The following is a 22,424-nucleotide window of genomic DNA, read 5'->3' as shown; positions in this document are numbered from 1 at the left end:
CATCAGAGGTTGACTCACTGATTCCTGAGTAAAACCAACATGATTTCATCAGTTACTTTGCATAGTGAGGTCAACACCTTACATCACAGAGAAGAGCAGCAGTTCCCGAAAAAATCTCTCTCAACAGGAAAGAACCTCTGGCAGAACCAGACTCAGCGTGGGTCGGGTTCCTCTGCCTTTGCCAGCTGGGGTGAGCGGTTGAAGAGTGGGGAAGAGGAGAGGGAGTTTTTTAACTCTCATGTGTAAGCTCTGTCAGACCGGTTGTTAGAATGAAAACAATACGAGTATTATGATATGTATAGATGTAATAGTGTTATCATTATAGCTGCACTCATGATAACAATAATAATACATGACAAATAGCAAATAATGTCAGGGCTGAAAATATTATAGAAGACACATACATTCAGTGTTTTCAGAGCTTTTTGGGGATATTAATATTAATTAATAATTAATATTTGTTTGATATATTGTTTGATTTAATTTCTAAAAAATTAAAGCAGGTTGATTCAAGTTAATTTTCCAAAAAATTAAAGCAGGTTGATTCAAGTTAATTCACAAATGTTTGATTTGTGGACGTGTGATTTTGGAAAATAGCTGGATCGAATGAGTAACAACTAAAATATCCAATTACAATTTTGGGGGCAATTTCCTGTTTCTTTATCTGTTGCTTTCCTACAAGTTTGAAGACGTGGTCACCAATTCACCCATTGGATTTTGTCTCTGAAACTGGAAACACGTCAAACCCACCACCTCCACCAGCACATTGGGGGGGGGGGGGGGGGGGGGGGGGTAACGAGTGAATTCTCCTTTTTGGGGGGTAGCCTTACCCCCTTGGAAGTCGTTACCGTGACTGACGGGTGCACTCAGCCAATCAGCGACCGTGTCACGCCCCCGGTCCCTGCGTTGATGTCGGGAAGGGGCCCTCACTTGTCAGGAAGCTCTAGCCCCGGAGGACACGACTCTTCCGCTGCCGTGGACCCTAACCCTAACCCCTCTTTCTTACCTCCTCCTGGACACTGGACGCTTGTCTTCGGGACGTTTTTATCAACCCGTACAAGCGACACTTTAAATCGGACCCAGACCCGGAAGTTCCGTGGAAGCGTCCGATGCGCGGAGCGAAACGGAAGTTACTTGCCAGCTGTGTGGCTAATCTTTGCTAGGTGAGTACAATAACTTGTTGTTAAAAATGATTCGGATTAAAAATGTGTGTCCGTGTTGTGTCTGGTTCACACAAGGACACGTTTGTCTGTCTGTGTGTGTGTCTCCTGTCGGTTGTCATGCGGGAGGACAGCCAGCTGCCGTCAGTAGAACCAACAGGCTAACAAGCTACCATGCTAACAAGCTAACGTCAAACAGCCAAACCGCTAGCTATCAAACTTTCATCCGTGCGGTGATACAGGTCGATATCTGCTGCCTGGCTAATAATGAACAGCATGCTATGATATTTGCAAATACAATAAGATGTTTAATATGTCGGGAAGTCGTATTTATGTGATGACAATAGCAGGCATTGGCTCAAACGGCCTAGTTTACAAGTAAAAGTTTGAGACCATATCAATAGAATTTACTGGATTATCATTATTGATACGGGTTTGAAATCTGTGTTTCAAATTCATGGCGATTGAACTAGAATTAATGACATTTGTATTTTTTTTTATCGAGCCGAACTGTCTCTACTGGAAAAGATGAAACCGAAAGCTCCTTATAAAACACGCAGCCATTCTTTTTATGGCAATAGTAAAGAAGAGGATGATAATAATAATACTTTTCTAATTATTATTTGTTCAGTTTATTGACGGATTGGCAAACTGCATTATCCCCAATAAATGTGTCTTCTTCTTCTTCTTTGCTCGCCACCCAACATTTACTTTATGTCCACAGCACCTTTCAGAACAGCCTTTATAAAGTACTTCACATATAGGGACAAATACAAATAATAATACACACTATTATATACACACATTAATGAGATATTTGAGACTGTATAGATTTCAAAATATGAATATTGTGACTGATTTTCAGATAGATAAAGGGCATTGAAGGGTGAGGATTTGTTGGCCAAGCAAGAAGTAAATCATGAAGAAGTCATGGACATTTCACTTTGAAAACATTGTTAAAGAACGGCAGTGTAGTTGGGATGACACCTTTACGCAGTCCAGCAGGAAGTGAGGATTATAACATACCATACTCAATGATACACAGCACTTAATTGTAGAATGAGAAAAACCAAAATGGGGAATTGCAACGCATGCAGTTGAAGAACTGAACTTGCAAACAGTATTTACCATTGGAATAGGCAGTATGCCCCATTATCTGAGGGAGACAAGATCAGACAAAATTATTTTAATATGGCCTTGATAACTCCAACAGTAGGTTGCCACCCGGCAACGAAGAGAAAGGAAAAGCTATCAAATAGCTCGGGCAATAATAGATATACCGAATGGAGAAGAAGAAGAAGAAGTAGGATATTGCAACACACAGCGGATGGCAGTAATGCACCTTGTAGTTGGTTGCCACCCGCCGATAAACCAAACAATGAAGAAAAGGAAGACGGATAGAATCAATCAACACCATTTTGAAGTAAGGGCAAATGTTGTGAAATATAACCGAGAACTGTTAGTTTGTCTTTCTAGAGAAACCAAGTAAACCACAGGGACCTCGCTCCCAACAATGATTGATTTTAACTAACTCAACTTAAACAAAGGATAATTTTCACTGTCAGTTAATGTACCTGCTGTTTTCTTGATTCAAATTTCATAAAATGTTGGTAAACCATCATAATTTTAAGAAGTCAGGTGACAGCTTAAGAGTTGTTGTACTGATCATCAGTCCAGAACCCCCAAATTCTAATTCTCTTCTCTAAGAGACCGAGGAATACAGAATATTCACAGAGAGAGTGGTTGCGGCAATGTTTGGAATTTATTAAAAAAAACATTAAAGTAAATTTATATACAATCAATATGTAGGTGATTATGCTTATAACATGAGAAAGAAAATTAAAATATGTGCAATTTCTGACCTTATTTCTCACACAGCATTTTTATAATACCAATTAATAAGTTGATTTGTGATAATGTGAGATTAATCATAGAATTACCCACTGAATTTGTCACATGAATGTCAAGGAATTGACATTTGAAAGATTAAATGATTACCAGAAATGACCAGTTAATTAAAACAATGCAAATATGGATCTGTAATATGAAATATTCAATGTACATAGATATGGGGTAAATGAATCACCGAATGAATGATCAAAGTTGAATATTTCTGTTTGCAAGTTTCTTTCCAGTAAAGGGAAACAGTATTTACTATCATAGCATTATATTTAGCATCAAAGAGAACTAGGTTACTGCTCACGTAGTCTGTACTTGGAAGTGACCTTTGTGACAGTCATTTTTTATCAGCCTATTGTTTGCCCAGAGTATTATTAAGTCAGGTAGGTACATTGACTTAAGTACTAATATGAAATTCCATTAAAACCAAATTAGGAATGATGAATCACGGGCAATGATGTTTTACATTTGTGACAGATTTCAGCATTATGGCTTAAAGTCTGATAATCAGTAAAATCACTTGTTCATGTTTGTTCAACAAATTGCACATATGCATACACAGCATTTTTACAAGGGGTCTGCTGAACCTGAGGGAATGCTGTGTAGTTAGATGAGTTTGCATTCAACTGATGTTTTTCCACTTGTCTTGTTCGTGAAGCAAGCTAGCAGGTGGGTCTGCAGCATTGTTTTCATCGTAGTGTGAAATGGCTGCTTTGTACAAGCCTCACAAACTGCCATATGTATGTTAGTTACCATCTACACGTGTAGAGCCCAATGCTTGGCCACTTAGGAGGGCTTTGCTCACAAGGCTTGTCCATTTTCATTTAAAATAAAACAACATTACTAGCTTGATACGGCATCAATCTGCTAGTAATGTTTAAAAAACGCTTACGTTGGATCACTTAGCGAGCTACTTCAAACTTTCTGTTGTGCTCATAGACAATTTCTGAAATTTTTGAGACTAACAGGTTGTTCAACTTTGATTATTTACTTACTCTCCCACAATTGGATGAATTTTCTAAATTAATGGGAAAGACTTTACTTGGGAAAGATACCGAAGCCCAAATTGTCCCTTCTCGTAGATTAAAGATGGACTGTCTTAATGTGTGTTTGAAAGTGTGAATGTAAAGCTGTACTGTAAAGCGCTTTGAGTGGCCATCAAGACTAGGAAAGCGCTATATAAATACAGACCATTTACCATTTACATACTTAAAGGTGTCCACCTGGGAATGGATCTGTCAGGATGGATATTAATCCCAGGTCTGAAAACTATGGCACAACATTTAACATTGACACCGGTCTTACATCCGCTGGTAGTTCAGGTAGTCTGTTTGATATTGAGAAACACAAAGGGAGTGTTCAGTACACAAAGAAAAGGAAATCCTGTCCGATACCAGTGAGGGTTTTTATCCATCAACCTCGATGTTCTGTCTGTGGGTTCATGATACAAACAACTGTTGATGTTGAGGGAAAGTTGTCCCTTATATGGTCAGTGTTCAGTATGTCCCTGTTTGGCTCTGGATATGAATGCAGCATATTTTTTACTGTCTGCAGTATCATGCTAGTGTGTAAAGGCATTTAGTTTCTGGTGAATGTCTGAGCATGTTCCCACAGACTGTATGATTGGAATCTTCTTTTGTGAAGAAAGCACATTTTTGGCTTATGGTTCCTACAACTGTTATTTTCATTATCTAATATTCTGCTGATTGTTTTGTCAATAGCTTGTTTAATCATTTGCATATTGCAATCTTAGAAAGTTGATCATGATAATTTCCCAAAGCCCAAGGTAAGGATTGAAAATATCAAATTTTTACATGACCGTCGGTACAAAACCCAGAGGTCTTCAGTTTTCATATTAGTTTCGCAATGGGGAAGCCCTGAGGAATAATGATCTGTCCTCTGTATCATCTGCTCACTTGAGAGGCTGACGTCACATTACTCACGCTGGATGAGTTTAGCAGGGCATCACTGTGTTCTGTAGGTTATGTTGTGCTCTGAATGGTATCAGAATGAGTCATCAGGTTAATGATCATTTTGCCTTAACACACAATCAATACTGCACCTTAATGTCACACGCACACACACACACACACACGTGATAAGCTTTGTTATCTTCACAGCGGACACCCATTTACAAAGTAAGTGCCATTTATAACCCAAGTGTTGAACAGGCTTACAGCTGGACATTTACACCATTTACATCTTTTTACACTGATAGTTTCAATAATATTCCTTCTTGACACATTTTCCTTTATGAAAATTACACCTACAGCATTCCTACTAAACTCAATCAAACAAAGTCAGAGCAGTGGGGCTTGATTTTATGATATTTAATCTCCCATAATTCCCCCATTTCTCTCTTTTTACCTCATGTAGTGTCTGAATGCCAACTCAGGGGGTAATGGAGTTGAGCAGGCAACTCTGTGGGAAGATCAGGACGTCCAACAAGAAGACTCAACTCGCCTCTTCCCCTACGACCTGTTGGGGCCTGGAGATCCACTTCTACACACCAGAGGTGCACCAGCTGGAATACTTCAAAGGATGCTTCAGTGTTGAGGAACTCTGTGAGGATGCTGCCAAGGCATGCTGTGAGTGACCAACACCATAACCAAATTCCTGCTTTGCTTTATGATTTAGTTGTTTTTGTTGCCGGTGGTGACATCATTGTCATAGAATTTACTTGCACTACAGTATATGACAAGTATGTGTCCAATGAATTTAGGCTGTAAACCAGGTTTTAACCCTTGACCGCTTTTAATGCCTTGCTGGTCTACAAGGTGGGCTACTCGTGTCAATGCTCCCTGCCGTTTCCTGGATTTGTCCTAGAGGAGAATATCACCCTGTCTATTACTGTTATCTCCAACCCACTTGATTTACTACCATCTCAGCTTTAAAGCATTAAAATAAGCAATATTAGTATTAGTATCTTGCTTGACTGTAAGTCAATCATCGATTGATTGACCAATCACTTACTCTGGCCCTCTTGACTTAAACAGTACTGTCTCACATTCAAATACGCTTTTGAAGCATATTTCAACAACAATATATCAGAATTATACAAGTAACAGTTTTAAGTGCAACTATTCAGCTGTCAACATGTGAAATAAAGTGATTAGATTCTTAACAAAGTGGTCAACATGGCTTTTAGAGACAATTCCCCTCAATAATATCCCATTACAAATCAATGTAAACCATGAATTAGTTACTGTAAAGCTAAACTAAGTGCCACTTTGGAGGCTCTTACAGGAAGTTTGCCCAACCATTAGTAATTTTACCGGTTTGTCTCACTTTAGTTAGCTGGGCCACGATTAAAGTTGTTTCAGGGGATTTAAGGTTTACATTAACGATAGAATTCCCTAAATCCAGGCTCCTTAATTTCATGATTGATCTTTATTATGCTAAAGACAGTTTAAACGAATTAAATTGATGTGTCGAAAGCATTTAGATCCTTCTGTTTTATTTAGTTTCATGAGCAGATTGTTTGCCGTTGCTTATAGACTTGTGACTGGAAATCAGTGGTCACAGTCTAACATTTGGTCTGAATATTGATCTTTTTTCTCTTTCCTTTCTCAGCAATCTCTCCCTTGTGCCACAACCTATTTGGCCTGTACATTGAGTCGACAGGAATATGGTGTCCTCCCAACTATGAGTTCAAGGTCACAGATGATACCAGTATCAAGTTGCATTATCGCATGAGGTAAGAATGACATCACAGCAGAGGCTGACTACACTAGTGTTGTATCCATAAAATCACCTCGTACACTAAAACCAAAGTGCTGGAGGTGCTGTTGAATTGGATCTATGAAGGGCGCACCGCTTAACTGTATACAACTTCATAACACCGTTAAAACCTAAATTGCTTATTTTACAGAGTTTTTCTGGCTATTGATGGGTTTTATAAGAGTTTTGACAAGTCTGAGAGGAAGGTTTTCATGAGGCAGACTAGCAGTGTCATATTTGCACCTGACTGGATTATTTTAAAGCGATAAAAGTCCCTCCTCCATTCTGCGTGTTAGTTGGCATTTCATTTTAAGACAGGAAAAAAGTTCATCGCTGTGGTGTCTGTTGCATTTCCTTTATCTCTGCACTCTGCTTTGACAATAGCTAGTGGAGAGAAAAGTGTGTGTGCATAGAGCCGAACCGTGTTGTATGTCCTGTGTGTGTGTATTTGTGTCTTTTGTGTTTTTCTTGCTGCCGCTTGATTTGCGTTTTGTGGTGCAGTATTTCAAACAAGGGTATTGTGGTCAAGTTTTCATACACATGCATCTTTAGCATGAACAAATGTTCAAGACAAACCTGCAGAAGAATTAAAGTGGAGGCTGGATTTCTGTTGGCATATAAATCTACTGAGTCTCTGAAGCTGTGAATTAGTCATTTTAGCTGAATGCAGTTAACAAAGACAATGCCCCACCAAAAAGAAAAATATCTTGATTTATTTTGTCAGAATTGTCAATTTGGACTAAAGACCAAATATAATCTCTGTACACAATACAGGAGGCTTTAGAATCTGTAAGATTTAATAATCCATATTATTTCTGTTAACCTGTCTTCTGTGTCTCTTCTGTCAGGTTTTATTTCAGAAATTGGCATGGCACCACTGAGGGAGAGTCTCCAGTTTGGAGACACTGCATCAGTAAACTCAAAGGAGATAAAAATAGCCCTCAGAAAACACCGGAGGGAACGCCCCTGCTCGATGCTGCGTCTCTGGATTACCTGTTCGCCCAGGTGTGTGTTTGCATTAGATTTACATAGATGATTTGATCTCCAGGAATATGTGGTGATCAACTCTCCAGGAATATGTTTTTACTCTAACATTGTTGTCCATATGAAGATGGATATATTCAGCCTGACCACCAAATCTTTTGAAAGTACATTCTGAAATAAAGCTCAAAGATTGGAGGACAATATTGCTAAGTGCACTGAGGTCAGCAATAGACAGCATACCATTCAGACAAGTAATAACTGGAAGTTGTAATGCAAAAGGAACATAAACAAATCCTTCACAAATTTTTCAGTTATTTTAAATGTCTCTGTGTTATCTCTCAGGGCCAGCATGATTTCCAGAAAGGATTCGTTCCACTGAGGACGTCCCAGTCAGAGGCAGAGCAGCACGAGATAGAAAACGAGTGCTTGGGCATGGCTGTGCTTGCCATCACTCACCATTCCATGAACCAGCCCATTGCATCCAATGAAATCAGGTAACACCCTGGCACACACACAAATACATACCAAGCACGTCTGTATTGTGGGGTTTCAACACACTTATGATTAAGATCTAAAACTTATTCTGCAAACTTCATATATCCTAATCTAATTTTTCAGCTACAACTCGCACTCTTGAGTCATCCCTTGTGTCTTTCACTTTAAAATCCTCCACACGTTTGAAGCGTTCACCCTCGAAACCAGTTGGAAAGAATGATGCTACAAATTGGCAAACTGTTCTTGAGTCCTTAGTTTCTATGTGTCTTTTCCCTTTTGATCCAACCAGCTACAAACGTTTCATCCCGGAGTCCCTGAACCGCAACATCAAGCAACGCAACATTCTGACACGCATCCGCATCAACAACGTCTTCAAGAAATTCCTCTGTGAATTCAACCGCCGCACGGTCAAGGATAGCAACATCACTCCGTACGACCTGAAGATCAAGTACTTGGCCACACTGGAGGGCCTGACCAGCGGCCTGGGCAGCGAGCTGTTAGAACCCATCACGCTCAGTGTGACACGGGAAGGAGATCTCATCAGTGGAGGTAACTATGGTTCGATTTTTCCCGGAAGATGCAGGTTTTTCGCATTGAACAGCTCAGTTTGTGTTTCATTTTCTATTTGTTTACCAGGATGATTTGATTTACCTATATCCTGTGCATTAAGATCAGAATTGTCTTGTCTGTTTATTACAGACAGACCGTAGCCATAGTTAATAAGATATTTCCTTTGGTTTCACTAGTTTTTCCAAAAGCAATATTTAGAAAACTGTAACTGTAGCATCTAGATATTTTGTCTCTGTGTAACTTCTGTGATATAATGTTTTGATTGCTCTTTCCAGTGTACTACAACCAGAACCAGGGGCAGAGTCTGACTCAGAATGTGGAGACGAGCCGTGACATGCAAGTTTTGGTTACTGGTACCACTGGCATTTCCTGGAGAAACAAGCCTGCTCCAGTAAGTGAAGAGGCCTGAGAATCCATGGCTGTACGCCTCTAAGAAGTAAACATATGTTATCTGGAGAGCAGAGTCCCTTAAAAATCCTACTGATATCAGATATGAGACGAGTCAGTCAACAGAAAGATATTCTTTGCCGTTTTATAAAATAATTAATAATTTTTTATGGAAAAACATATAAACAAAAATTGATTTTCCCGACTTTTAAATAAATATTTCGAGTATATTTGTCTTTTGGTCAGAAAATAAAAATGATTCAAAGCAACACGATGAACTCTGCAAAAAAGTTGATGAATGCGTAATGTTTCATTGACTGAATAATGAATCAATAAACCTTAGTAATTATTTCCCATTCTTTTAAGTGGTCCGATCTAGTGTAGTGTTTTGTCAATATTAAGTTATACTTCTTCATTGACTCTTGGGCTGACTTACTTATACATAAAACTGAAAATTATCCAAGACAAACTTGGCAAAGGTTATTTCAGTATTTTAAAAAGTGACAATATTTGGGAGTATTTGAAAATATCTATGGTGCATTTTCCTGTATAACCTTTTAACTGTGTATATCTGCTATGTTTATCTTCAATATAGATGTCTGTGATCTCCAAAGAAAAGGGTAAGTCAAAGAAGAACAAGCTGGATGGAAAACAGAAAAGCAAAACAGAGAAAGATGCAATTGACGAGTGGGTGGTGTTCTGTGACTTCCACGAGATCACGCACACCGCCATCGAAGAGTCAACAGTCACCATCAATCGACAGGACAACAAGAGGATGGTGAGACAGACATGAAGATGACAAACATGCATTGTGTCTCTCTCGGGGATCAACATTTGTACAGTCGATTATACCCGAGACTTCACGTCTACTTTGAATTGCAAACTGTCATTTACAGCACGAGGGTTTTACTCATGGTTCATCAACTGCCAACTTCTTGAATTGTAAGAATTTATTGTTAAAAAAGCCCTGGGGCTTGTTATTTGCAACAGCCTGGAACCTACTCTACACACCCATTCTATGGTCACACCCAGAAAATATTTTTTTAAGCAACTAATTTTCCAAGTTAATAAGACCAATGGGAACTAGTTAGTCATAATGGTGATGTCATACTTCATCTTAAAATTGAGGCTTTATCAAGCATTGGCCCTTGGGTAAGGTGGTTGTAAATCCCTCTCTGCTCTAATCATGTTTTTTCTTTTGTTTTCTCATCCCCTGCTTTTCTCTTTTTCAGGAAATGCAAATGTCTTCTCGGGCTGAGGCCCTGTCCTTTGCGGCCCTTGTAGACGGTTACTTCAGGCTGACAGTCGATGCCCACCACCACCTGTGCAAGGAGGTGGCGCCTGCCTCAGTGGTGCACAACACCGACAATAGCTGCCATGGACCCATCAGGTTTGTACTGGCTGCTTTCTTGATGGGATGTTTTCCTGTGTGACCTTGTGTCCACACGCTAACACGTGTAGCTGGTCTTTTTAGACACCATCAGTCACTGACCTTTATTCGTTTTAGCTGTTACCCTGTCTGTCTTCTTCCTCCCTCTGCTAATGCGTCACACACTGCTTTTTATTGTCACCCTCAACCCTTTTTAATCAAACTGTCCATTAGAGCCATTTAAAGCTTGCCTAAATATTGTTATTGTAAATATATATATATATCCTAATCAACCATTGAAAAGGAAAGAGCAGTGAACCTCAAATTGTATTTTACATTACAAAATAATAGTATTAACATGCATGCTATCTTCCTCTGAATAAATCTTAATTCTACTTTTGTTAAAAAACAATTTCTGCCTCCATTAATTGTGTTTTTTATCTCCAGTACGGATTATGCCATCCACAAGCTGCGTCAAGAGGGCAACGACGAGGGCACGTACATCCTCCGCTGGAGCTGCACTGACTACAAGTACATCATCATCACTGTGGTCTGCACTGAGGTAGTGTGGACTCAAAACAAGACTGTTCAATGACTAATAGCCAATGTTCACTCGTTTTCTTTAATGCAACTGGTCTCTTCTCAAGTCATCAATGTATCATGTAACAGTTGTGTGTCCTTGGTTTTTCCACACTTTGACCACCTCCCCTCTTTGTATATAATCTTTTCTTGGTTTCATTATTTTAAACTTCTGTTATCTCTTCCCCCTCTCCAACCAGATTGACCTGATGGAGACTCGTCCCGTGCGCCAGTACAAGAACTTCCAGATTGAGGTGACACCTAATGGGTACTGTCTGTACGGCACAGACACATTGCGGTCCACTCTCAGGGAGCTGCTAGAGCACCTGGAGGGCCAGAGTCTTCGCACCGACAACCTCCAGTTCCAGCTGCTCCGCTGCTGCCCCCCACAGCCTAGAGGTAAATTGAATGCAGCCACAGACATAGTGATTGTATAAAATCCAAATAAAGACACGTACCTTCATTCTCCTGCATTTATATAGGTATTTCAAAGCAAATGGGCTGACTGAAAGCCAAAGTTTTGCATTTATGTAAAACATACAACATGAATTCCTGTTGAGTTTGTTCTTACTATTAAGCTATAAAAAATAAAATTTTACTCTATTTACTACCTGACAAAAAGCTCTAATGAAGTGGATAAATGCCACATAAGGCTGAAAATCCTGGGTGCTCTAGCAGCTATCTATATCCTGTGCATTCCAACTCTCGCTATGCACAGTTGTCTAATGTAACAAGTAGAACAGACACCTAACTGTGATGTTGGGTGGGGTCAGAATTGCAACGGATTTGAATCTTTCAACCCACACAGATGGGTCAAAAAAAGGCCTTGTTAGTAATTCAAAAGACATTTGTTGATATCAAGTTTGAAGAAGTGAGAAAATGAGAAGCGAGGTGTGAAAATAGGTGTAAACGGCCCTTTAACTTGGCCCAGGATGCACTTGTAATCACATTGCTAGGATCGGGTTGCTTATAGATCGTGTGTGTGTGTGTGTGTGTGTGTGTGTGTGTGTGTGTGTGTGTGTGTGTGTGTGTGTGTGTGTGTGTGTGTGTGTGTGTGTGTGTGTGTGTGTGTGTGTGTGTGTGTGTGTGTGTGTGTGTGTGTGTGTGTGTGTGTGTGTGTGTGTGTGTGTGTGTGTGTGTGTGTGTGTGTGTGTGTGTGTGTGTGTTCTCAGAGAGGAAGAGAGTTGTAGATGTTGGTTTCTGGAGCAGGAACTAGCTCTAGCACTTTAGCACTCTAGTTTTACTTCTCTCACTTCACTGATTACCTTATGAGTGAAGAAGACCATGCTGGCCACTCCAGTCTGAAACTCAAGGTAAAGGTTGGGTCTTGACTAAGTCCAATGTTTTAAGGAGCCGGTGCAGTGTAATATTCTGTCGTAGCTGCGGCGGCATGTTGTATTTGGCTTTTGCATGAAAACAAAGAACAGTGCTCCTAACACCCACTCTAACACTGAACATTTGGTAAGTCTGATGGAGTACAGATACCTTTTATGTCCCTCCCCTTGAAAACCACACCGTGCTGGTTTTGTCACAACATTAGACACCCACATGCACATATAGTGTGGCAACAGACACATTTTAACTTCAGCCTCCCACACGTTGCTTTGCACACGCAAAAAATAAACCGAATCAGCTGCTAAGCCAATTTGAGGAGGTGTTCACATTGTTACCACATTGACGTAATAGTTGAGTTCTTTTTTTACCACATGTAAACACAGTTCTGCATTCACGCTGAATATCAGTGAGCGTCTGTGCATGTTGCAGTGCAGCCGACACGCACAACCTATTTTCAACCTCATTGCTGCTTTGAATGTTCACCGTTGAGATCATTGCGTTCAAATCAATTAAACTTTTCATCTGTGTCACAATAAACGGACCATAACAACAATGCAAGCAGGTGTCACCGTTTCTCTCAGGGATTACCAAACACAAACGATGGTTAACAGAGAAGAATATAAAACACTATCTTACCTTTGAAAATGTCCAGCAGTTGTTTAAATCTCCTTTCGTAGTATGCACCACATCATGTAAATATGGCCCCTTTTTTAAATATGTGTGATTGTGTTTGTGCTGCAGAGATTTCCAACTTGCTGGTGGTCACTAAAGACCGAGCCCCGGCCGTGCAGACATCCACGCAGGAGAGCCAGTTCAGCTTCATTCGCATTCTGAAGGAGGAGATTGAACAGGTACGCCTTCTCCACTTCAGGTCGATCTAATGTTTTTATGATATGTGGACGTATGCTTTTTACGTAATACTCCACTCCCTTTGCACCCTGCTGCGTTAACCAGGAGGAACATCTCGGCCGTGGCACAAGGACCAACATCTACTCGGGCACACTGCGGGTGAAGAGTGAGGAGGATGAGGATGCAGGCTACTCGTCCTTCCAGGAGTTCAAGGTTGTCCTGAAGGAGCTGGGTTCTGGACACAGGGACATCTCCTTCGTGAGTTACACTGATTCTGTTCATCTTTGTGCAGCTGATCAGAAGCTTCTTCAACTAATTTATAATGCAATCTGTAATGTGCTATGTATTGAGTCATCTTTTCTGTTGACAGGCCTTCTTTGAAACAGCCAGCATGATGCGACAAGTGTCCCATAAACACATAGTGCTACTGTATGGAGTTTGTGTTCGCCAACTGGAAAGTGAGTGCAAACTTTACCTGTTTTCTGTCTGAAGTCTGGACAATTTGATCCGTTTTTTTTGTTTACAGCACATTGAACACCGGCATCGTCTCTCACCACCAAATGCTCTTGAATCTTATTGTCTTTCCACGCTTACATCATCTTTAATATCTTCTACATGTATGGAACCTCTGTTTCATTTATTGTTTTGTTGTCAGTTTTGCGTCTGTAGTGTGTTGAAAGCCTCATCAACACACCCACAGAAATGAAAAGAAAAAATATCCAGAGTTTAATGCATGTCAGAAAATTGCTTGAGAGGAGTGTAGGCGTTTGAATGTTGTGCTGTGGCTCAGCTTTTTTATGTTTACCTTGTGATTCTTTGTTACAAGATATCATGGTGGAGGAGTTTGTCCAACACGGCCCACTGGACCTGTTCATGAGGAGACAGCTAATTCAACTCAACACTCCATGGAAGTTCCAGGTGGCCAAGCAGCTGGCCTCTGCTCTCAGCTACTTGGTAAGAGAGGAGAACACGCACACAAATTATAGGATGTAATGTAATCAAGCACATTCTGTAATTACAGGCACAAGAGTAGGCCTATATATTCAATATATTCAATTTATTGTGTTATTGTAGGAGGACAAAAAGCTGGTCCATGGTTTTGTGTGTGCCAAGAACATCTTGTTGGCCAGAGACGGAGTGGGTGATGATGAGGGAGGTCCCTTCATCAAGCTCAGCGACCCAGGAATACCAATCACAGTGCTCACCAGAGAGGGTGAGAAAACAAGAACACACACGCACACACATATGCACAGACATGCACAGACGTTCTCAATAGTAAAAATGAAACCTAAATGCTAACACAATAGATGCCAAGCACTTTCTTCCCAAATCTGCTGTGAAATGAAAGTAAAACAAAATGAGGACAACTTGTGAAACGAATGGAATAAAGTAGGCTAACACACTATCTCACCATCTTAAAGAAAGTGGGGAAATAATCCTGTATCGACCCGTTTATCCGGATCTGCTCCAAACTTAATTGTGTTTTTCTTTGGGCCATGCTCCAACACTCTGCAAAATTTCATGTAAATCAGTAGTGTCGTTTTTGAGTAATTCTGAGAAGTGGAAACAAAGGGTAATGTAACGAGATCCTTCCTCTCACTCTTTTTGTCTCGTGTCCTTCAAGGAATCCTCTTCGCCCTCAGTGCAGTAATAATAAAAACCTATTGAATAAATGAGCACAAAAGAAAAGAACACTTCCGCAGATTGTCAATTAGAGGAATTATATCTGTCACAAAATCAATAACATTGCGCTGGGCACATTTCCCTCTCGGGATGTAATTTGGTTTTGTAGAAAAAAGCTAGATGTAGGTTCAGGGAAGACAACACAATAACAACATTTCTCAGATTACATTTTTGTTCCCCTCAAATGGCCGCCTCATGTTTCTGTTTATCTATTAGAGGCAGAACTCTTGTGCTCTGACACACAGTGTGGCTTGTACGGATGGATTAGCAAACCACAGGGCCCGGCTGGAAGTGTTTCTGGGCAAATGTCTGCCGCTGCACTCTCTCGGGAATACTCCTCCCTTGCGCTCGGTTCCCAGAACTCTTTAACATTTCTTCTTCGGTTTCCTACACTTTGCCAGTCAACCAGTCTTCCAGTTACACATTGACATCCTAGCCCATAGATTTGATCGAGCACACAGTGGAGAAAAGTGCTCAGAAATCCCACTGGGAGCACTCTTCCTCTCTTCCCAGCAACCTCTGATCACTTTGCTCAAACCCTCAAATCTGTTCGTCACATTCTCCCTTTCTCTTTGACCTTTCTATTATCTTTTTCCCCCCTGACACTCCTTTATCTCCTCCCCCCTTTCATGTCGGTGTCAACTCGACTCCTTCAGTTTCCGCTCCTTGGTTACGCCTTGTCCTGTTTCCCCCCCGGTCAGTCCAGCTGTTTCCCTGTCTGAGATGCTTGCATTTCCTAATAAACCCCCCTCATCTGATTGGTTGGTCCTTCTTCCATTCAGGGTCACACTTCAAACAGCTTTTACCAAGGCTTTTTAGACGTGGGCAATGTAGTCAATCGACATATTAAACCAAATACCTGCCCAGTCAGTCTGTTAGAGCTGTTCTGTATTTGACTCTTGGTTCCTGGTTCATTGATCATGTTTGTAGGTTTACATTCTTTTATCAGTCAGCAGGAATGCTAGGATGCTTTTACTTTGCAACAGGTGTGGGGAGTGCTGCAAACATTTGTTTTTTGACCTATTCGACAGACATAATTTCTTTGCTAACCGTGCACAGTACCTTGAGAAAACATACTCTGGCTCACTTGTCTGATATGGGCTCCAAAATGAAAAGCAAAACATTCTGTGACACTTGCATGTTGCTCACACAACAGTGTTCTGGAGTGTGTTCAGTAACATATTAACAGTATGTAGAAAGTATTCGTCTTGAAGAGGGGATGCACTCTCTTCTTTCTAACGCCCCTCACAAATTCCTGTATATCTGGATCTGCTCCAAACTTCAATGGTTCTTCTTTGGGTCATGCTGTCCTTCATAAAATGTCATGAAAATTGGTTGGGTAGTTTTTGTGTAAACTTCCTGACTAACAAGACAAACGCCGATGAACACAAAACCTCCTTGGCGGCGGATGAGAAAAGATGTGGAGCCACCTCCAGCTGAGACTAAGCACCGACCGAACCTTCTTTGCCCTTATCAGTTTGAGGCCATGTGTCTTCTAGAGTTAACATATTGTAGCGGACTTGTTTTGTTAATGTAGACACCAAAAGGTCTGTTTTTAATTGATTTACTGTTTCTCCTGTCTCCTCTCCAGAGTGTGTGCATCGTATCCCGTGGATCGCTCCGGAGTGTGTGAAGAACTCGTCTGCCCTGAGCATCGCAGCTGACAAGTGGGGCTTCGGTACCACACTGTGGGAGATCTGCTACGATGGAGAAGTTCCCCTCAAAGAGAAGAAACTCACAGAGGTACGGGGCACACACACTCAAGTACCCATGATTCAATCCCACATCTAATCTGATTGCTCTCTTGCGCCTCTAAGTTATGATCAATAATCCTTGTGCATCTGTGTGCTGAGCAGAAGGAGAGGTTTTATGAAACCAAGTACCAGCTGCCCACCCCGGACTGCAGTGAGCTGGCGGATCTGATGACACGTTGTATGAACTACGACCCCAAGAAGAGACCTTTCTTCAGGGCTATTGTCAGAGACATCGACAATCTGGAAAAAGAAAGTACGTGTGAGGTTAAACTGTGTGCATATTATCCATATACAGTATTTATATGGAATTAGATCTGTGCACATGTTGAGCAAAAAAAGGCAGCGTCTTCTTGTTTGTTTTCACAAGTTTGAACCATTAAGATACAGACTGTCCCTGAATGCAAGTGGTAGAACAGGTTCAGTTCTAAATGTCTCCGTTATGATTTCCGTTGGAGTGTTTTGCATGTTTTTGTATCTCACCTCTCGACAGCCCCACAGACAGCGCAAACAGAGTTGTTTACTCAACTCAGATGCTCATGAGGAAGTTCACTGGGTGCACAATCACAGTTCTGCCCCTGAGCTGGGCCCCATGGCTTCATAGACTCCGTTCTTCCCCCTGCTGCCCATAATCGGCTACTGCAGTCAGACTAAGACGATTAATATATCCACTTGACCGTCGTGTATAAAAATACCAAAACAGGTGCAAAACACCTTGAGTAAACTTGTATTTTTCCGGCGTACCCAAAACAGTTTTGTAATAAGCGGTAAGGATGCTACAGAATTGGTTTAGCTAGAATAATGACTCAAATTAGAAAATTGTGTGGAAACCAGAGCAAGCGAACAGTTACACAACCACTAAAAAGGTTTTTGGTGGAAACTTTGACACTGCCGACCACAATACACTTCCTATGTTGCAAGTGTTCTTATGTTGAAAGAAAAGACGCCGCGGTTTATGCAATTGTTTCTTTTTTCTTTTCATTTCTCAGACCCATCAATCAAACCCCAACCTGTTCCTGATGTGGACCCAACGGTGTTTGAAAAGAGATTCCTGAAGAAGATCCGAGACCTGGGAGAGGTAAAGTGTTCCCACTTTGTTTGTGGGATAATCTCTATGAAGAAGAACTGACCTTATTATATAAGTATTAATCAAATACATAACAAAACAAGATCAGATTCTGAACTGAAGAAATGTAGGAAATTCTAAGAAATAATTCAACGAGATCAGAGCTCATTCGTGTCGGAGTGATTAAAACCTCTCGCGTTCCTCACGCAGGGCCACTTTGGTAAAGTGGAGCTGTGTCGCTATGATCCACGGGGAGATAAAACTGGCGAGCTGGTGGCGGTGAAGTCCCTGAAGCCCGTGAACCGGGAGGAGCAGTGCAACAACCTCTCGAGCGAGATCAACGTCCTGAAGGCGCTCTACCATGAAAACATTGTCAAATACAAGGGCATTTGCCAAGAGGAAGGTACGATCGACAGAGTGGGCACATGCAGACTGGAACGTAGCCAGTGGTAGACAACTGGGAGCCCACGTGTGTGTTAACTGAACAACACAACAATGATGTCAACACTGCTGCTCACATTAAGCTGTTTTCTATAGATGTAGCGGAGGCTTCAAGGGTTTCATACACAATGAATTCCAATCTGTTACTGTGAATGTGTTCGCAGGGGGTCAGGCCATCAAGCTCATCATGGAGTATCTTCCACTGGGCAGCTTGAAGGAGTATCTGCCCAGGAACAAGAGCAAGACCAGCCTCAGCACCCTGCTCAACTACTCCATCCAGATATGCGAGGTAACACCCCCCCTGCCAGACTTTTACATTTAATGTCTGACCACTGTGTCGTAAAATGTAAATAATTAGCTACGCTCAAGCTGTCTGGAAACTTTCTGACACTTCCTGAACAGATCCTGGGGATGAACTGAACTCATGTGATTGTCACTTGATGTTTATGCTTTTGTATGAAAAGAATAGGAACCTTCAATATAGTTAACTTTACAAAAACGACTCAGATGAAGCGACCGGGCTCCCAGCGATCTGGTGAATGTGTCTAGTAAACAGCTCATTGATTACAAGTGGGTATCATTGCAATGATTTCGATGTACAGTGTAATGTGACAGGAAACAGAGTCGATGTCAAACTGGAAAACTGAACCGTAACGACTGGCATTGCAAAGTCATTGGTCAGTCTGCTCTCATCAGACTTTGCTTGTCTGCACAAACGCTGTGTTTCAGTCACTCTGAACTTGTGGATAATGACTATATTGTGTCTTTCTTTTTTTTTCAAGGGAATGGAATATTTGGGATCTAATTTTTACATCCACCGAGACCTGGCAGCCCGAAATGTGCTGGTGGAGAACGAGAGGACGGTAAAGATCGGAGACTTCGGCCTCACCAAGAGCATCAAGGACAACGAGGGATATTACACCGTGAAGGACGACAACGACAGCCCAGTTTTCTGGTGAGTCGACGGGCTGGTCAGGGATGCGCTGGAAAAGTAATGCTTCTCTCAGACTCCACCACAGCAGCTGAGATCTTATTGTGAAAAGGGAGACTTTGTTAAAAAAAAAAAAAGACTGGAATAAAAAGTAAGGTTACAGAAAAGAAAACCAAAATTCTGGATTATTTTTCTGCATTTAGCTGACTTTTGATTGTAAATGCTTCTCCCCTCAGTGTTACAGGTCATTGTGTGTATGAGATTGTGTTGTGCTATTAGAAATAATAAGCTGTGCATTAAGGTTCATGCTCGTACGCTTCATGTTTTTCAGGTACGCTCCGGAGTGTCTGACTCAGTGCAAGTTCTACCTGGCTTCAGATGTGTGGTCCTTCGGGGTGACGATGTATGAGCTCATCACTTATTGTGACTCCAGCAAGAGCCCGATGACGGTCAGTATGAAACACACACACACACACAGACACACACACAGCACAATACCTGAGTGAGCCCATAGAAGAAAACAGCAGTCAATGTCTGAATAAATTCACAGTGAGCGAGTGAGTGGACGTGTTGAGGACACTTATAAATATCTATTATATTTAGATAATTATCAAAAAAAATATCTATTACATTTAGATATTTATCTTATCTGAAAAGAGCTCAGGAGAAACCTGACCCTCTTCATTTTCCCTCTTCCTCCCCCACACAGCTCTTCTTAGGTATGATTGGTCCAAGCCACGGCCAGATGACCATCATCCGACTGGTGAAGGTGTTGCAGGAAGGCAGGAGGCTTCCGCGCCCTGAGACCTGTCCCGAGCCCGTAAGAAACTTCCCAACATGAACTCAACACCACAAAAATGCTTTTTCTTTACCTCTGAACTCACAGAGTCTGTGCTCCACAGGTGTACGACCTGATGCGCAGGTGCTGGGAGCAGTCGCCCGACGCGAGGATCTCCTTCAAGTGCCTGATCGCGGAGCTGAAAACCATGCTGAAGCAGCTCCAACCGCAGAACAACTTGTGAACCTCACCGCCTGTTTGAGGTCCCGGGAGTCCCGGGGACTTTTGCATGCAGACACGGGAACAGATGCAAGCGACGAAACTGGCCCCAGATCAGCATCTGCTTGTGCAATTTCGTTTTACAGAGAGACAGAGTCAGTGCTTCACGCAAAGTCACGCTTCTTCACATATAATTATCATTTTAGTCAGCCATATATATTTTTGAACATTTTTATCGGATATTCACTTATTCTTGTGTTTTCATTTGATTATATAGGATGAAACAAGTAAATACTTGTAGCTATGTGACCTTATAGCTTCCAAAAAGACTTCCAAGTTTATCTAATACATGTAATTGTGAGAAACTCACATGGACCTGTCACTTATAGATTCTAGTGGCCCTGGCGGGGGTTGTCATTGTTTGGACTTGAGGCCTGAGATCACTCTCACTGATGGAGGATGGAAAGAAGGAACCAGACCAAAGAGAGGAGCACTTTTAATGCTCACGGTGAAAGTTGTGCGACTGGAGATGGACGACTGAGCGGATTGCTGATCAATCGTTTTGAGAAAAAGAGCTTGAATGGACAAGACCCAGGAAACTGAAGATGTGGTTTTTCAGCGTTTTGTGCCACCGCTGTTTCCTGGACGCATTTGCTTCGGGAAAAAGAAAATCACCTGAAGATTTCGCTGTTTAGAGCCATGAAAGGATCCGTGATGAATGTTTAGATTTTCAACAGCTGCTGTCAAACCAGCCATCGGTCACCAGTGTCCCTGTCACTTGTCATTATGAAATGGTTTCATTCGTTGGTTCTAGATTCTCAATCTCCTACTTTGAAGAGAGTAGCTTGAGTTATAGATCAGTTTTAAAGCGTTTTTTCAGATGTTTAATCGTCAATATTGAGAAAATACCCACGAATAATCTTCATGTTCTGCCTAAGCTTTCTTTATTTGTAATAACCGCTGCCTTACTTGTGAAGATACCAAGAATACTGTCTTTGTAGCAAAGCAGTTTTCAGTTGCATTGTGTACCTGATCAGAAAATCTAATTTCTTCATATTTAATCATGCATTTTTTTAAATAGCACTATAAATAGAAGTCCGATCTTCAGATGTAGGAGGATGAATGACTTATATTTTGTATTTCTTTGATCAGGTGGAACCTTAAAAAAACAAAACAATCATGCATATTGTTAATCGTAGACATAATTTTCAAACATACAGCACTTGTGTCGTTCAGGAGTGACAGGTTGAGGCACGTTTCCCCCACTAGAGGGCAGCATAACTTCATGTTTCTTGTCCTCTACCACTCATTTAATTATTTGTGTGTGTGTATATGTGTGTACTGCAAGAACCAGAGCCAACTGTCATCGTTGCAGGACTTCAGTTTGTCCAGTGTATAAAGTGAGAGATTAACCAGTGATGATAATTCACATGGCATTTTATTTTCCAGACAATTTTATTTCTTTCATAGTATATTTGTTCATTTTTACTTGTTAAATGTTTGTTTCTAATTCTCCGATATGATAGGAAATGTATAAAAATGTATTTTATCTGTGTACATGTGATAAGGTTTGAGCAGAGGGTTTTTGGATCTGTTCTAAATTCATCAGTGTGTTGCTCTGTAATGTCGCTCGCACACATCACAAAATACACAACTGGTCAGTTCAGTTTGACGCAAGTTCTGACTTTTACTGTGAATGTTGGCAAAATGTAAAACTAAAAACCCACAACAACAAAAAGACACAATTGCGCTTCAGTCCACGTTTTTATTTAGGAATGTAAAAGACAATTCCTTCTGCTCAAAAAAAGAGAAAAGAAATATATTTTTCAAAATTAAGAGTTATGGAAGATAAAAGTATCCATAAATACACAATGAAAAAATAAATAAAATCAGTGTTTGTTTTGTCCTCTCTGTGTCACTCCAAATGCAATATCATCACCACGATATTATCTACTGAAAACTCTGTTCGATATATTACAGGTGTAAGCAGACATGCTAAAATTGCTCTAGAAATACTTTATTCACAGTAAAACAATATCAATGTCAGTATGATATAAAATTTTGCAAAAATCTACAGTATATTTCAGGTCAGGAAAAAAAAAAATCCACATACTGTAAAAGCATAAAACTGTTACCAAAACAAGAAGCACGGCAAATCTATATTTATCTACAGCCATTAAAGTGTGTCTGAAAACTCAGATAGACTTC

General features: G+C 40.9%; 1 protein-coding gene across 1 annotated transcript; it reads left to right on the top strand.

The window, feature by feature from the left end:
* The first annotated feature begins 907 nt into the window (after positions 1-907).
* Positions 908-22,113, top strand: jak1 (Janus kinase 1). Its single transcript, XM_061078831.1, has 25 exons — positions 908-1,163; positions 5,436-5,647; positions 6,633-6,756; positions 7,628-7,784; positions 8,106-8,257; positions 8,548-8,807; positions 9,104-9,219; positions 9,811-9,993; positions 10,448-10,605; positions 11,032-11,146; positions 11,364-11,562; positions 13,240-13,349; positions 13,453-13,605; positions 13,718-13,805; positions 14,174-14,301; positions 14,422-14,560; positions 16,622-16,773; positions 16,887-17,037; positions 17,771-17,859; positions 18,058-18,250; positions 18,453-18,577; positions 19,071-19,243; positions 19,551-19,668; positions 19,929-20,039; positions 20,122-22,113. The coding sequence occupies exons 2-25, from the start codon at positions 5,443-5,445 to the stop codon at positions 20,239-20,241; spliced, it is 3,519 nt and encodes a 1,172-aa protein (XP_060934814.1). The 5' UTR covers positions 908-1,163; positions 5,436-5,442; the 3' UTR covers positions 20,242-22,113.
* The last annotated feature ends 311 nt before the right edge of the window (positions 22,114-22,424 follow it).

The sequence above is a fragment of the Limanda limanda genome, chromosome 9 (assembly GCF_963576545.1).
Source record: "Limanda limanda chromosome 9, fLimLim1.1, whole genome shotgun sequence".
Taxonomy (NCBI): domain Eukaryota; kingdom Metazoa; phylum Chordata; class Actinopteri; order Pleuronectiformes; family Pleuronectidae; genus Limanda; species Limanda limanda.
The sequence above is the reverse complement of the archived record's forward strand: the minus strand, read 5'-3'. Positions and strand labels throughout refer to the sequence as shown.

Excerpts from the sequence above, each read along its gene's own strand:
- jak1 (XM_061078831.1), top strand. The coding sequence starts at position 5,443 with ATGCCAACTCAGGGGGTAATGGAGTTGAGCAGGCAACTCTGTGGGAAG. Across the intron at positions 16,774-16,886 it reads AAGAGAAGAAACTCACAGAG|AAGGAGAGGTTTTATGAAAC; the intron begins GTACGGGGCACA and ends TGTGCTGAGCAG. Across the intron at positions 17,860-18,057 it reads AGATCCGAGACCTGGGAGAG|GGCCACTTTGGTAAAGTGGA; the intron begins GTAAAGTGTTCC and ends TTCCTCACGCAG.